This window comes from Sceloporus undulatus, chromosome 6 (genome assembly GCF_019175285.1).
Source record: "Sceloporus undulatus isolate JIND9_A2432 ecotype Alabama chromosome 6, SceUnd_v1.1, whole genome shotgun sequence".
NCBI classification, from domain to species: Eukaryota; Metazoa; Chordata; class Lepidosauria; order Squamata; family Phrynosomatidae; genus Sceloporus; species Sceloporus undulatus.
The window spans coordinates 167,419,692-167,436,447 of record NC_056527.1 but is presented as its reverse complement, the minus strand read 5'-3'; the positions used below and the strand labels follow the sequence as shown (position 1 = coordinate 167,436,447).

Below are 16,756 nucleotides of genomic sequence, written 5' to 3'. Positions count from 1 at the left end.
GGCATCATATGAGTTGTAGTCCAGTTTCTCTGGAGAGCATGAGGTTAAGGAAGGCTGCACTCTTAAGCTGCACCTGCATTGCAAAAATGTTGCAATTTGACACTGCTTTAATGTCTTGGCTCCATCCTATGGCATTCTGGGACTTGCAGTTTGTCGTGGCACCAGAGCTCTCTGACAGAGAGAAGGCTAAATATCTCACAAAACTACAAATGTCTGGATTCCATAGCATTCAAGTGAGCCTTGGTGGTTAAAGCTGTGTCAAACTGCATTAATTCTGCAGATCAGAAAGAGTGGATAGATGGTTGGGATCAATTTATAGCTCTTTCTGGATCCTTTTGGACAGCGCAAATGACACCCTTCCGCCGTGCGGTACTTGAAAGGGGATCAAAATTCTTCCATCAGTCCCAGGTTTTGCTTTTTGGAGAGCTTTCCTTCCAAAAGCACCATCTGGAGGAGTCCGGAGAATCTGAACACAACATCCTGGAGAGAAGGCTGGCTAGTTACCATTTCTCCTTGGATTAAAACACAACAACAACAACAGAACAACAACAGCACAACTCTCTTCTCAATGGAGAACAAATTGACTCGTAGGAGACTGAGAAATTGGAATTGGATGATAGGAAGAGATGGCATGAAGAAGCAGATGTGCCCACCAGTGACTCTCTGCCAGTATTTAGAAAGCTTAGACAGATGGCAGTTGGTTGGCCAAGGGCTGGTAGAATCGGAAGAAAAAGGCTGTGTGCCAGCAGCGATGTTGCATCCGCTCTGGCTTTCAATCCAAATTTTAAAGGGTTTCTTGTGTTGCAGATTAATTTCCAACCAGAATTATAACCAGAATTACCAGGGAGATTGAGAGCCGACTGGAAAGGAAACTGAGTTTGTTTTTGCCGCAGCGTCTCCAGAAGGGAGAAAAAACCCTTCCAAATTTCTGGAGCCCAGATCCCAAAGTGAACCAATCTTTTATAGTACTGTACTTTGAACAAAGAAAACTACAAATTGTATTTCATTGGTTACATAAAAATTAAACATACACAGCCCTTTACATTCATTGGATAAACATTACATAGTAACATTTCAATTCACATCTACCCTATTTTTGTTTCCTTTGGGGTTATTCACACTCTGAAAGTAATCCTGGATGAATCCGGGTTGAATCTCCATTGTTCACACACATCCCAAATGCACCCGGTTAAGTTTGGGAAGTCGGTCTGAACGCAATCATGGGGTTCCACGCTGTTGCGTGAGAGGTGATCACACGCAATTTTGGGCAATGGCAAGCTATTTTTGGGCAATGGGAAATCAGTTTGAACGCAATTTGAATTCACGTAAATTCGCTGAACTAGCCAATTCACGTGAATGCATTCTGGCCCCACTTTCTTTTCATTTGAAATTAAGAGACATTCCTCCCGTGTGATAAACTCTTATGGGATGTGAGTCTGTGGGGTCAGGATGGAGAGAGATCTTGAGGCGCCTTTGACACTCACCCAAAGGAAGAAGTTGGCTGCATTCAGAGGGAGCCTTCTGCCTTTTTTCTTTTGGTGAGGCTCCAAGGGGCTGCAAGGTCTCTCTCTGCAATGAACCGGGTTGAGACCGCTTGAAGTGCCTCGGCTGGAGGCTGGGGAATCCTGGGAAGAGAGAGAGAGAGGGGGGGGGGGGATCTGGTGGTGCCCTGATACATTTGTGCCAGTCCAAAAAAAGAGATGTCCCTGGGCAGAGCTGGCCAGGGAAAGCGGGTTGAGAGCGGATTGGTGCTGCTGTGTGTGGATGGGAGGGGAAAAAGCCCTGTCTGCCTCTTCCCTCCTCCTCCTGCTGCTGCTCTCCATCCCTCCTTCTTCCCTTCCCTCCTTCCCAAGGGGGGAGGACCCTTCTCTCTCCCCTCCCTCCTTCCCTGCCTGGTCCCAGCCTCAGCATCAGAGGCAGAGCAGGAGGAGGAGGAGGAGGAGGAGGCAGGCCAGCGGAGCGCCATGGAGCCAGCGGCGGCGGCAGCAGCAGCAGCAGGAGCCCCTCCGAGGCCGGCCAGGAGGCCCCCCTTCGCAGCCTGAGTCCCAGCAGCCTCCTCCTCCTCCTCCGCCAGGTAGACCGGGGCCCCTCGGAGGCAGCAGCGGAGGAGGAGGAGGATGCCCGGGAAGGAGAGCCTCCGAGGAGGAGAAGCAGAAGCAGGCAGCCCGCAGGAGGACCAGCAAGAGCAGCATCAGCATCAGCAGCGCAGCGGAGGAGGAGGAGGAGGCAAGAAGAGGAGGAGGAGGAGGAAGGCGCCCGGAGGGGAGCTGCAGGACCAGGAGGAGGAGGAGGGCAGCAGCAGCGGGGGCCGCTTCGCCAGCATCCAGGTCTTCCTGGTCTCCGAGTGCGCCCTCATGCTGGCCCAGGGCACCGTCGGAGCATACCTGGTCAGCACCCCCTTTTCTGGGGGGGGGGCTTGGAGGGGGTTTTTGGGGGGGCCCCCTTCCTAAAGGGGGACCTTGGCTCTTGGAAAGGATTTAGGGGGACCCCCCTGAGGGGGATTTTTGGCTCTTGGCAAGGATTTTGGAGAGCAGTGGGGCCTGGCTAGAAGAAGGGAGTTGGGGGGGTGGTATAAGAACCCCAGTTGGCTCTTGTTCCTGCTAGTGGTGCCCCTTCCCTCCCTCCCTGCCTCCTCTTTCTGGGGGTGGGCAAGGAACCATGCTGGCTCTTTCTAGTGCTGGTCTTCCTTTCCTGGCTGGGAGGTTGGGTGCCAAAGCCAAAGCAGAGAGAGGGGCCTGGATGGTTTTCCTGCAGCCTTTTTTTTTGGGGGGGGGGGGGGGTCCTACCAGGGGCCCTGGGGGGGGGCATTATATTTTTTTGGGGGGGACCCGTTCTTGCTCTCCTGGATAATGGCTTTTGGCCTCTTTGTTGCTGCAGAAGGTGTAGACTGAAGAGACTGAGAGTCTCGCTCTTGGCAGGCTTTGCATTGTGCTTTTCTTTTGGGGGGGGGCGGGGGGTCATTTGCAAAGCCTCTTGTTCCTCCCTTGCTAAAGCCTCTCTGCCAAATCTGCAGAGGCCAAATTTGGGGATGTGGGATAAGGTCCAGATCCCTCCAGTCCTCCTCTGGAGCAGATGGAGAAGGCAAAGAGGGTGGGTTTGCTAAAGGTACCTGGGTAGAGCAGGACCCCCTCCCCACCAACAAAGATGGGGGCCTCTGTGTGCCCCTTCTTATCCCGTCTTGCTATTGTTGTCATGCGCCACCAAATTGTTCCTGACTTACGGCAACCTTAACGTGAAGCCGTTGTGGGGTTTTCTGGAAGGCTTCTTCAGAGATGACCATCCTCTGAGGCTGAGAGAGTATGGCTTATTCAAGGTCACCCAGTGGGTTTACATCACCAAGCCAGGATTCTAACCCTGGTCTCTCCAGAGCCATAGTTCAGTGCTTAAACCACTATGCCACACTGGCTCTTCCTTACCCCATAGAGGTGGGCCAAAAATGTGGCCCAGTGGTTTGAGCTTTGGACCACGGTTTGGGAGACCCTGGTATGATTCCCCGCTTGGTTGTGTAAACCAATTGGATGACTTTGGGTGAGTCACAGTCTCTCAACCCTAGAAAAGGCCATGATCGCTGGACCATGGAAACCCACTGGGTGACCTTGGGCAAGTTGTACTTTCTCAGACTCAGAGGATGGCAAGGGCAAACCCCCCTCTGAAGAAATGGGCCAAGAAAACCCCATGATAAATTCACCGTAGGGTCGCCATAAGTCGACCTGAAGGCACCCAAACCCAACCGGTTCATTGTAGGGTCCCCATAAGACAGAAATGACTTGAAGGTGCACAGCAGCAATAGTGAATTAATTCCTACTTGGCCATGAAAACCTATTGGGTGACCTTGTGCAATTCACACTCTCTCAGATTCAGAGGACAGCAATGGCAAACCTCCTCTGAAGACACTTGCCAAGAAAAGCCCATGATAGATTCACCTTAGGGTTGCCATAAGTCAGTGATGGCGAACCTATGGCACGCATGCCAGAGGTGGCACTCAGAGCCCTCTCTGTGGGCACACATGCTGTTGACCTAGCACAGAGTTTGCTAGAGTTTCTTACTACAAAGCCAGAGGGACGAGGCACTTTGCAATAAATAAGTGGGGTCTGGGTTGCAGTTTGGGCACTTGGTCTGTAAAAGGTTCACCATCACTGCCAAAGGTCAACTCAAAGGCACCCAATATCAACAGGTTTGCTTTAGGGTCTTTAAGTAACCTGTCCTGTCCAAAGTGCCCCCAAAACTGACCAATCTCTGGCAGAATGGATCCCCCTTTTCCCTACTGGGAGGTATATATCAGGCCAACGCAGATTATTTAGGTTGTATCTGCACTGCAGAAAGAATCCGGTTCGACACCACTTTAACTACCATGGCTCAATGCGATGGGATTCTGGGTATTGTAATGTTTTTATATTTTCTGTATTTTATTACTGTTTGTGACCCGCCTCAATCCTATTGGAGAGGTGGGATAAACATAAATAATAATAATAATAATAATAATAGTAGTAGTAGTAGTAGTAGTAGTAGTAGTAGTAGTTATCCCAGAGCTCTTTGAGGGAGATGACTAAATATTCTACAAAACTTCAAATCCCAGGATTCCGTAGCATTGAGCCATGGCAGTTCAAGCGGTGTCAAACTGCATTAATTCTGCATTATGGATGCAGGCATACTTACTGTAAGTATGCACAACTAAGTAGCTGAATACTGTAGAATACTCTACTATGTAGAATACTAGCAACATACAACTTCGTATATTTATGGCCCAGGGTCAAATGTTGTTCTAGGTGTGCATTTGGCTCAGCTCTGCAAGCTACCTCCTCCTGGCTCCTTCACTGGATGAAATGATGCCATGCTTCCTACTTCCAGTGTGCAAAGGTGCACTTCCCTTGGATATATGTGTCTATGTGTGTCTGTGTGTGGTGCAGGCAAAAAGAAAGGTAAAGGGTTGAGTAGGTGATTTTTCCAGCCACCTGTCTTCAATTCCTTCTTTGCCAACCATCTTGATGCAGTGGAATTCTGGGAACTGTAGTTTGTAGTGGTGCCAGAGCTCTCTGAGAGAGAAGGCTAAATATCTCACAAAATGACAATCCTCAGAAATTTGTAGCATTGAGGCTTGGCAGTGTCAAACTGTATTAAGTCTGCAGTATGGATGCAACCGTAGTTAAGTATGCACAACGCAGTAGCCGAATACCATAGAGTACTAGCTAGTGATGATAACACACAACTTAAGAGTTTATCACACTGGGGCTGATTTCAGCATTAAAGAGAGATTAAAGCGCATTTAAAGCATCCCACAAATATAGGGAAAATGGGGAGTAATTGCGTGAATGATTATCACACGCAATTGCGCAAATAAAGTGATATCAGAAAGGCGTTGTCACTGAAATCTCAAAAGTAAAAAGATGCACGTTAATGCTTCTTTGTGACCACTTTAATAGCGGGTTTTGTGTGACGTGTGACATCGTTTCATGTAATTACATGATTTTGCAGGGATATTCACAGGATAAACTCCCAATCCCCTTCATGTGATGAACTCCTTAGTATTTGGCTAGCTCTGAAAGCCACTTCTCCTTTGCACCTTCACCTGATGAAGTGGTGCCATGCTTCCACTATATTTTTCCAGCCACCTGTCTTATGTGCTTTCTTTGCAGACCACCTTGTGCTGTTGTCTGGCTCAGTATGGGGTTACCTTCTGTCTTTCTCTTTGTTCCAAGGTGGGTGCAGGGGAGAGAACAGACTGGTAAGGGGTGAAAATTGAAGACGGCCTTTGGAATCTGAGAAGGTCATGGCAAGCCACAAAGCATGGGTTGGGCAGGGTGAACAGCTGGCTCGCCTTGAGATCGGATGTCCAAGTAGGGAGTCTTGGTTAGCAAACTGGGAAAGAGAAAGAAGGGTGACCTCCCCAAACTCCAGTGGGCTGAGTCCAACCCCCCTCCCCATGCGCTGATGCCAAGTGACAGTACAATATCCTCAGATCCAGAAGGCCCCATGTCTTGTGTCTTGGTGATGCAGTGTTTGGTTAAAAGCGAAGGATGTTTGAGAAGCTGGCATGTTCATTTTCTGTGGATGCTGTTGAATGGATCAGGCCTGTGTGTAACTCTAAGGTGAGCTGACGGATTCTTGTGGACACAAGGGAACCAAGAATGGCAAGAAGCATTGGAGATGAGTGCTTTGGAATGCAGGCCTGTGCTTACAGATGGCTGCATTGAGAAATGCATTGGCACCCTGGCAGAACTAAAGAGAGCTACAGAGACAAATTTCTCAGCAAACACAAAGTGGTTTGACTGTCTTTCTCAGTATGTTTTACAAGGTTCCTGTTGAGGAACCTTGCAAAATCATAGTTAGCTTGGAGCTGGAGAACCATTCTTGGTTTCAGTGGAGGCTTCCTCTACTGTTGGAAAGAGCAGCTGCAGGAGGAATAATGGAATAATTTCCATTGGGAGCATTCAAAGATCTAGCCATATTAGTCTGTAGAATCAGTATGCAGAGAGATCTTGTAGCACCTTTGAGACTTGCTGAAAGAAATAAATTTTCTATAGAAGCTCACACTGCCAATTTCTTTCTTTCAGTTAGTCTCAAAGGTGCTACAAGATCTCTTCCGTTGGGAAAGTAATGGGGGAAATGGATAAATCCAACCCATTCCCTGTGGTCGCTGCTGCTTGCCCTCCCCCTTTCATTGTCTACTATTTACAAGCAAACAACCCATGAACGAAAATTGCATCCATGCAACTCCTTTTCCCACAATGCTGCAACCTGGCGTAAGATATAGTTTGGTGGCCTTTGGGAAGAGGCACTCCCTGCTACTTTGCATTGCTGAGAGTCTTTCTTCTTGAAGGGTTATTCCTCTAGCGCTGGGTTATTATTAAACGCTTTCCAGTCTGGCCATGGCATGTAAAAGTGTCTTCACCCTGCCCTGTAACCTAAAATAGGTGGACAAGGCAGGAGCGGCTAAGACCAAAAATATGCAGTTGGACAAGGCAGGGGAGGAATTCAAGGGCCAGTGGCCTTGCTAGCTGCAGGGATCTCTGGGAGTGTCGGTCCAAACTCTCCTAAGGTTTGGTAGCACATAGAAACAGACAAACGGTCTGATGCAAACTCCCAAGTATGTGATGACCTAATTTATTATTATTATCACCATCATTTATTTATATAGCACCGTCATGGTGCTTTATCAGTAAAAGACCAACCGAAAAAACCCTGCACTCAAGGTTTACAATCTAGTTAAGACATGACACAAAAGGAAAAAGGGGTGGAAGTTGCCACTTGCCATCACTTGCCCTACTAACATTTCCTACCTTCCTCCAAACCCTAATCTATCTGTCTTCATCCAAGTACTAATCCTCTCTCATTGACGTCATCCAAATTCTACCCCAGTCTTACTCACTCCTTGCTCACTCTCATCCCTTCGTTGTTACAAACTCTCTCCACCGATCATCAACTGTATTGAAATTCATTCAACGTTTTCCTCCTTGCTCAGTCTTCATGCGCTGCCCTCTGCATATTTGCCATCCAATGCAACATCAAGACACAAAACAACACAAAACTCATGCAAAGTTCGCCTTGCTATAGGACAGAGCTGGCAGGAACCTCTGATTCCCCGGTTGCTGCCGAATTGCGGGTCCCACCCTTGATGTGTTTGTTTGCTGAGGTTGATGGGAGCTGCAATCTGACTACATAAACAAATGTTGTGTGTCTTATTGTTCGTCTGACATCCCTCTATTACAGAATTGGACTGGAGGTTCTTTGATGTTGGAATGGAGACAAGAGCTTGCTTACTGCAGAGTTGACTCAGCTTATTGTTTTAATTGTTTTACTTAAAGAATGGCCAGATTTGTCTCTGTGGATGTCATCTTGTTCTGCCTGCGATTCTTCTTGTTTTTCCTGACTGGCTTATAATTGTACTAAAGTTGGCTGCCTAATAGGGATGGAAAGAATATTTTTCCCCTTGAAAAACATGTTTTCGAGTGTCAGGAAACCCTGATGCAAAGAATCCTGGGCTGGTGAGAATTCTTTGCAGCTCGAGGCGTATTCTGCACAAAATTGGTGCACTGAAAGTAGTTGTTTTCTGTTGTTTCAAATGCTATCATTGGGGACATAGCAGTCAAAATTCCCATATGGGTGATTTGCACAGAAAAGAGAACTTTTAGTGGAGGAAAAGGCTTTGGAAATTAAAACTGGTCATTGCATTTGTTTAAAGACTGATGAAATGCAAGAGTAAATGAAGAATGTGGATGACTTTAGGACTTGTAGGTTTATGAAAATAATAATTTACAAGCCTTCTTGTTGTTCATGCAAACCCCATTCTTGTTAGCTAGGCTTGGGAAAGTCACTTCTCTTTCATTCTTGGACTTTAGTTTGTAAATGGGAACTAGGCCTGGCTTTAATGCTTTGCAGAAGCAAATGGGGAAGTAACTCATTTTGGCATAGTGTTTCGAGTGTTGGACTGTGACTCCGGAGACCAGGGTTCGATTCCCAGTTTGGCCATGAAACCCATTGGGTGACAACAAACTACACTTGTCCCTCCACATTTACTGGGGTTAGGGGCACAAGACCCCCATGAATATGGAAAAACCGCAAATAACAAAAACACCATGTTTTTATCTGAGAGGACACCTTTCTAGGAATCTCTAGGTCCTCCAGAGCAACTCTGTGGTCAATGTCCGACAGACACTGACCATAGAACTGCATTGGAGGAGCTACAAAGGCCTAGTAGAGTATCCTTTCTAGGAATCTCTAGGTCAGGGGTAGGCAACCATTTTGAGCCGGGGGCCGGGTTGCTGTCCCTCAGACAACTGGGGGGCCGAAGCCAATAAATAAATAAATAAATAAATAAATAAATATTTTTTAAAAATTAAATATATAAATAAACCAGGACAAATGTAGGACAACATTTTCAAATGGAAGACACTTTTTTTAAAAAAAAAAATGGAGGACACGAGAAAAAAATTGCTGATTTAAAAAAAAAACGTTAATATAAATGCATGTTTCTGAGGCTTCTATAGACAATTGCCCCCCAAAGGCCCCGGGGGCAATCGGCGGCAGGACCGGGCTGGGGCCGGTCCCAAGGCCTTGCCGGGCCGCATCCGGCCCGTGGGCCGCAGGTTGCCTACCCCTGCTCTAGGTCTTTCTATGCAACTTTTAGGTTAAGTTGACCATAGAGTTGCACGGGATGACCTAGATATTCCTAGAGAGAACATATTAATCAAATCCGTGAATAATCAAACCTGCAAATATGGAGGGATGAGCGAATAGTTCTCAGTACTCCATAGCATTGAGCCAGGTCAGTTAATCTGGAGTCAAACTGGAGTATTTCTCTAGTGCAGATGCAGCCTATGTAGCCGTTTGGCCTTAGGCTTCTTTCTGTAACCCTGGGGATGTTAAGATCGATCTACTTTACAAGGCTGTTGTGGCATTACTGGGGCATAGATGAAGCACTTCCAGCAAAATAAATCCCTAAGTCTTCTTACTGTTGGGCCAATTAAACTTGTGTTGGTTGGTTAGTTCCCTGTCTTCCTTAACAGCAGATAGATTTATTCCTTGATTTTAAATGTCTGGCAATTTGCAGATCGGTCAGACCATGCTGTTCTTACCATGTGAGGCTTGATCCAATTGAGCAATGTGGAAAGCTGAAAAGATTTGGTCATACTGGAGTCTGGGTGAATATCCAGTGAAAGGAAACACTTTGCACCAAATACATTTGGATCATATCCATCCTCCTTGTTTTTTGAGTTTATCAGAACTGTTCCGTACCTCAACTCCTCTCCAAAACTGGAATTTAGCGTTGAAGCTGAATATGGCCATTGCTGTTATCATTTCTCAGCCCAATGACTGAAATAGTGGCTTAACCAGAGGTGAAATCCTCTGGCAGCAAGGGAAGGAGAAAAAACAAACCCTCTTGAATTTGACAGCTTCCAGTTTGTTTGGGCTTTTTTTCATTTTGCAGAGGAAAGAGGCTGATTTAATTTTCTCTCTTCGGTCTGTAGCCTCCAAGAGCGCGAATGAGAGCGCACTCTGGTTTAGGCTGACCTAGTTGCAAAGACCCAACATCTGCCAGAGTCAGGGGGGTGTTGTAGATAAAGACTATCCATCTGGGAAATGTGTTGCACAAGACAACAGCTCCATGCGCGCTTTGGGCTGGTTGGGTTCTGTTTTTTGGAACGAGAACTTGAGAGATGTTGCGTTCGCTGTTCCTTATTCCCCTTGGCTTTAAATGGAGCCACGAGAGGCGGATGGAAGGCATGGGAGAGCAGAGAAAAATAAATCATTGGGGAATAAATGGCAATAATAATGATATACAGTTTTTTACGCCAGCTACTTAATTAACTATAATCTGCTCTCCTTATCCACGAACTTTTTAATCCATGAGTTCAAGTATCCATGGCTTGAAAATACAGTTGACCCTCCATTTTTGCGGGGGATCCATTGCAGACCCCCTGCAAAAACGGAGGCTCACACTTATTCAAGCCCCATAGGCTTGAATGGAGCGCACCACCATGCGTGCGGCAAGGATGCGCGCGCCATTGTATATTCAAGGGTGCCGATCTCAGATCCGCACATTAGGAGGGATGACTGTATATTAAACATATACAAATTCCAAAAAGCAAACCTTGATTTTGCTATTTTATGCAAGTGACATCAATTTGATATCCTCATAGGGTCCTTGGACCAAACCCCAAGGGTCTCCTGTATCCTGTTTTATATCTGTTTAAAATCCTTTCCAAACAAATCAGGATTTGGTAAGTCTGAATGTCAGAACCAAACTGCACTTTTTTTTCGTTTCATTTACTTATATCTGCGTATTAAATGGAGTTTACTTTATGGGCAGTCTTAGCCCATGCCATAGGTAAAAAAAAAGTGGTACTCCATGCGCAACTCCACCTCTTCAACCTTGAATTAAATGTGGACTTTCCACATCAGAGGAAAACGCTAGCTTCCTCCAGAGAGCAACTTATGCATGCGTAAAACACCGACTGGATTCTGGCCAATGTCTGCATGCGGCAGCCATAACTCATTGGGACATTGTGTTAGATGCCTCTAAAAAAGCCTATCTCTTCCCTTCATGCGCCGCAGGTGAATTTTATGAAATATAGAAGGTGTACGATAACAAAAAAGAGAAGAAGATATGACAAAACTGACTCAAAAATAGCATGATTTCACATCCACTCTCTAGATTTTATTCTAGTAGCCAAAAAATTAGGTCTAATTTGCACTGAAGAAATAATTCAGGTAGACACCACTTTAGTGGCCATGGTTCAATGCTATGGAATTCTGGGAGTTGTAGTTTTGTCAGATATTTACCCCTCTCTGCCAGAGAGCTCTGGCGCCACAACAAATTGCAAAATGCAAGGATTGCATAGGATATGGAGCCATGGCAGTTAAAGTGGTGTCAAATTGCATTTTTCCTACTGTGCAGATTAAACCTTAGCTAGCTTTTCATTAATCAATTAATCATTGGGTTACTGCTCAGAACTTGCTGGTAATAATAATAATAATAATAATGATGATGATGTTGTTGTTGTTGTGAGACATCTCTCCCCAAGTGCTTACAACATAAATGAAAATGCAATATATAAGTAAACTGTGAAGGGCAACTACATGGTGAATTTTCCATGATCAATTTTAGATGTGGATTGTTTTAATATGTGCACATCTTATTTCTCATTTTAAACTGATGTGTATTTTAACTAATATTTGTTAATTGTTGCCTCGTTCCATGGGGAGAGGCGGGTAAGAAGTAAGTATTATTATTGTTATTATTATTAAGCATATGAAACCCTTGAAATGCACAGGTTAAAACACATGAACATAATCCTACGTCTATCTGTTTTAACCTGTGTATTTCAGTGGCTTTGTGTGTCTAGGTATATATTGCATTTTCATCTTTGTCGGGATGCCCATCGGCTCTGTTATGCTCCAGGAAAAAATGACTGTACAGAAAGAGTCTTTCATTGGGAGCACTCAACATAGACAGACTCCCCGGTGCCCAGGTAAAACCTTGAAATTGGCCACATGTGAACCGTACTGATGGAGCTTTAATATCACTTCAAGAATTGCTTTCACACATTTGGCCATCTATCGACAAGCGTACAGAGTGTAAGTGATTTCAAAGCCATTAACAAGGCCCTGGAACATATCATAGAAGTACAACTGGCTTGGGAGAGCCAATGCATCAGGGATCCATTTTAGCCTCTGCCACACTACCTTGCTTACAAAAGAAAACCACAGGCTCCTCATAAGCGATATGGCAAATGTTTTGATTTATTTCCCTGCAAAATTATGTGGCTCTCTTCATATTATTGGATTGCAACCCTCAGCAGCCCCAGAATAGCCAATGATGAGGAATATTGGGAGCTGCAGTCCAACAATAATCCCCACTTCTGCTCTAAATGCATTGCAAAATTCAGAAAGGTACAGATTTCCAAGCGCTCTCTTCCACCAAATAAAAAAAAATAGCTATTTCTGCAGGCAAATGGGGACCCGACAAATCCTTTTTCTGTTCCCAGGAGGAAATGTTTGTATCTCACGGCAAATACAAGAGGGAATTTAGTGATACCTTAAAGACTAACGGATTTACAATGGCGAAAGATTTGTGGTCTGGACTCCCACTTAATTAGAGGCATGGAGCGCATTATGCCTCTGTTGCCAGAGATTGCTTTCATTTGCTTGGCTTGAACTTTCACTGAGATGATCACAGATCATATGCTGCAAATCCTAGGTGATTCTAGCAATGGTTTGCAATGTTAATTTGCTTCTTTTCCATTTTTTAAAAAGAAATACAAAATGCATAAGCTTTAGACCCATAGGAGTGTTGTTTCATCATGGCTACCTATGCTTTCTGGAAGGTCATCTCTCTGTGTGTATGTTTCCTCAAGTCTCCTGTCGACTTATGGCGACCCCATGGATTTCATAGGGTTTTCTTTGGCAAGGAATACCCAGAGATTATTCTGCCAGTTGGTATTTGTTGACTGTCTCCCATCCAACTACTAACCAGGGCTGACCCTGCTTAGCGTCCAAGGTTAGAAGAAATCTGGCGCCTTTAGTGTTGTGTACATGTGGCATAGTGGTTTGAGTGTTGGACTGTGACTCTGGAGAGCAGGGTTCAATTCCTCGCACAGCCATGAAACCCTTTGGGTGACCCTGGTCAAGTCACACTCTCTCAGCCTCAGGAGAAGGCAGTGAAAACGTCCTCCCTTGCCAAGAAAACCCCATGATAGGTTTGCCTTAAGTCTTCCATAAGTTGGAAATAACTTGAAGGTACACAACAACAACAACAACAACAATGATGTGTGTCTGGAAGACAACTGGGCCTGAACATACAGGCCAAAATAAAGCTGCTTTGGGTCACTTTGGAGATATGCTGTTTAAACGCTGCATGTGTCCTAAGAGGACAGAAGTTGTGCTAAAGCCATGCTCCAGTCCTAAGGACTTGAGTTCAGCTTTGGCGCATCCTAGCCTCTTAAGATGCGAGTGTCATTTAAACAGAATACCTCCAAAGTGACCCAAAGCAGCTTTATTTTGGCCTGTCTGTTCGGAGCTAAATGTTTCTTATTTGGAGTATGCATGAGAAAGGTGAACTGGATCAGGGCCCCTTTGTATGCAGTTTCTTTTAAGTTGACACTGGAGAGGTTATCCCCTTTTGGCAAAGCCAAGGTTGGCCATGTATGATACTGTCTGTTCTTTGTATTTGTCTTCACCCAAGAGAGTTATAAGCCATTAAGCTGCATAGCAGCTATGCAGCCTTGAATTCTCTAGCTCTAGAGGCGTTTTTCTGGTTCTCTGACCTTAATCTCAAGTGCTGTTACTGGAGATTCTGGATGTGGTTTATTAAGTCCTCTTGCACAAGCCCCATTGGAAAGGCCGAAACAGAAGGGAAGGAGTATGGATATCTGGGACCAGGGAGCATCTTTTCTATTGCAAAGTGGGTCATCCACTGTGCGCACAGACTCAGTGCTGTCATCTTGGCTGTGACTGGCATCCCTGCCACACTCAGCAAATACTTGAGATGCCAGCCCCTCGCTGGTGTGTGACACATCCTGGAGTTGTCGTCGTTGTAAGCCACCTCAGCTCCCTTTGCCTGCTGAAGCTTTCATCTCCCTGCCTGTTGAAATGTTGTCTTTCATCTCAGCTGGATTGATGCAGTGCTAGACAGCACAGCGGCTGATCCCCTTGTCAATAAATGGCATTGGCTGTCAGTTAGATGGGCAGCGCAAGGGTCCAGAGCATAGCAGTTGTGCAAAAGGTCCCAGGACCTTGACATCTTCAGTATCGTCCTTGACATCTCCAGTCTTGAGTAGCAGGAGAGAAAGGAAGGAAGGAAGGAAGGAAGGAAGGAAGGAAGGAAGGAAGGACACAAACACACACCTTTGCTTTCTGATGGTTCGGTGTACACAAACTTTGTTGCATGCCCAAAAGTGTTTAAAATGTGATATAAAATTACCTTTCAGCTATGTGTGTAAGGTGTATATGAAATGTAAATTTGTGTTTAGACCTGGGTCTCGTCTCCAAGACAACTCATTATGTATGTCTGTGCAAATATAGCTATTCAAACATTCAAAACGCTTCTAGTCCCAAGTTAAGGGAATACTAGAACTTTGTCAATGTTAAGGCATTTTGGTAATACCAAATCAATACTAGAACTGCTACAAATTTGGGACTGAAGGGACATTTTATGGCGGGGACAGAGTTTTTATTTGCGGGGCAATTTCTTCACGGTTACAACCCCATCTGCTTCTGAATGTTTAAGAAACAAAGAGCTTTTCTGTTCCTCCGAGATGTGTAGGTGTTTTGCTGCCTGCCAGGTGAAGGGGTGTGTATGGGAGAAAGGGATGGAAAAAGGAGAGGGAGAAGGGCTTATATAACTCTTTCATTTACATACATCTGACTCCCGGGCGTTTAGTTTGCTAGTTCCCTAAGGAGCACCGGCTCGTCTTCAGGAAATATAGAGCAAGGAAGAATGATCTTTTGTTACATCTGGTAATTAAAATGTGTCAGGAGCGCTCCGGATACAAATTAGAGCCGTTTATTAGCCCTGCAAGTAGTGTGTTATGGTGGTTTTTTAAAAATCTGTTGGGAGATTTATTCTACAAATTATTTGAAATGTAGGAAGCTGGAATAAAGCATCGCCAAACAGTTCTCACCTTTCCCAGTTGCTTTCGCGTTGCCGGATATGAGTGATATCTTGGCCTGCTTTGTTTTGGACTCCCCAATTTGAAACTCTGCTCCTTCTCCCATTCCTAGATGCTTGGCGAAAGCAGAGCTTGGTAAAGCTCCGTTTTGGGACTGCAGCTACCAGAATCCCCCAACTGAGTCCAAGGTAGACTTTGAACTGGGGACACGGGCAAATGTAGTATATATGTTTGGGTGGTGTGCTTTTTGCCTGTCTCGCCATATCAAAGAATCATAGAACTGGAAGGGATCCCCAAAAGCTATCCAGTCCAGCCACATTGTGACATGCAGGAATACACAGTCAAAGTACCCTTGACAGATGGCCATCCAGCCTCTGTTTTCAAACATCCCAAGAAGGAGACTCCACTATGATCTGTGGGAATGTGTTCTGCTGCCAAACAGCTCTTAATGTTATTATTATTATTATTAACCTTTATGTCAGAAAGTTCTTCCTAATGTTGAGGTGGAATCTCTTTTCCTGCAGTTTGAATCTATTGCTCCATGTCCCAGTTTCTGGAGCATTAGAAACCAAGCCCACTCCATCCTCAGTATGACATCCCTTCAGATATTTAAACATGGTTATTGTGCCACCTCTCAACCTCCTATTCTGCAGCTTGCCATAAAAGGGCCTTTCTTGAACTTCACTCTCAAGAGAGTTGATGCACCATCTTTAATGTTATGAAATGGACACCAAATATAAAAGTCCACCAAAGCTATTAGAGTACCTTAGTCACTACTATTACTGGCTAGGGCAGTATGAGAATCATAGCCTAAAAAGAGAGAGAGGGTTTCTTTTCCCCAAGCTCTGCAGAATATATGTTGGTCGTAACAACAATCACTGAAGTGGGAAGGAAGTACTGTTTGTTTTAGCTGTTAGTACTTCTTCCTCCAGTTTCTGAAAATCCTTTGCCTATAATTCTGACGCTTACTGTCACCCCAGCTTTGCCTCTCAGTCAGTAAATCCTTTTAGTGGCAGAAAGGAGATTTTGGTGGGATGCTGAGGTCGGCAGCTTTTTGCCCATCAGGCTGTTTCTGCAGAGATGATGAGCGCAGTTATCTTTTGACCTTGTGGCGGGACGGATCTGGACATAAACAGAGCAATGCTGGCGAAACCTCAGGAATAAACCCTTCTAGAACATGGCCACATAGCTTGAAAAACCCACAAAAAAACTATGGATGTCAGCCACAAAAGCCTTCAACTTAGGATTGTCCTTGCCATCGTATTTCCAGTTTCTGCATATGGTTATGAGAGCAGGACAGTGCAGAAAGCTGATAGTGAGAGAATAATCTCATTTGAAATGTGGCGCTGGAGGAGGGGAGTTCTGCAGATAGATACCGTGGGGAGCTAAAAAAGACAGACAAATGGGTCCTGGAGCAAATCAAGCCTGAACGTTCCCTAGAAGATAAGATAACTAAACTTAGCCTTGTTGTACTTTGGAGCTGGTGCTCTTTGTTCCAGCCGAAGCCTCCAAAGAGGAATCCGAAGAGCGTGTGCGATAAAACCAAAGACGGGATCTCATTTAGTTTCTGTTGGTTTGGCTCCAAAACTCCAACCCAACAGGGTCATGGGTGTGTTGTGGAGGAACAGCAGCTGGAACATTAAGTGTGG

At 45.2% G+C, this 16,756-nt stretch overlaps 1 protein-coding gene across 1 annotated transcript in view; it reads left to right on the top strand.

Annotated features, from left to right (window-relative positions):
• Positions 1-1,914: 1,914 nt before the first annotated feature.
• Positions 1,915-16,756, top strand: part of SLCO3A1 (solute carrier organic anion transporter family member 3A1) — a 60,314-nt gene continuing 45,472 nt past the window's right edge. The window contains exon 1 of the mRNA XM_042475577.1: positions 1,915-2,387. Coding sequence (XP_042331511.1) covers positions 2,118-2,387 — 270 coding nt within the window. The 5' untranslated portion in view covers positions 1,915-2,117. The remainder of the gene's footprint in view (positions 2,388-16,756) is intronic.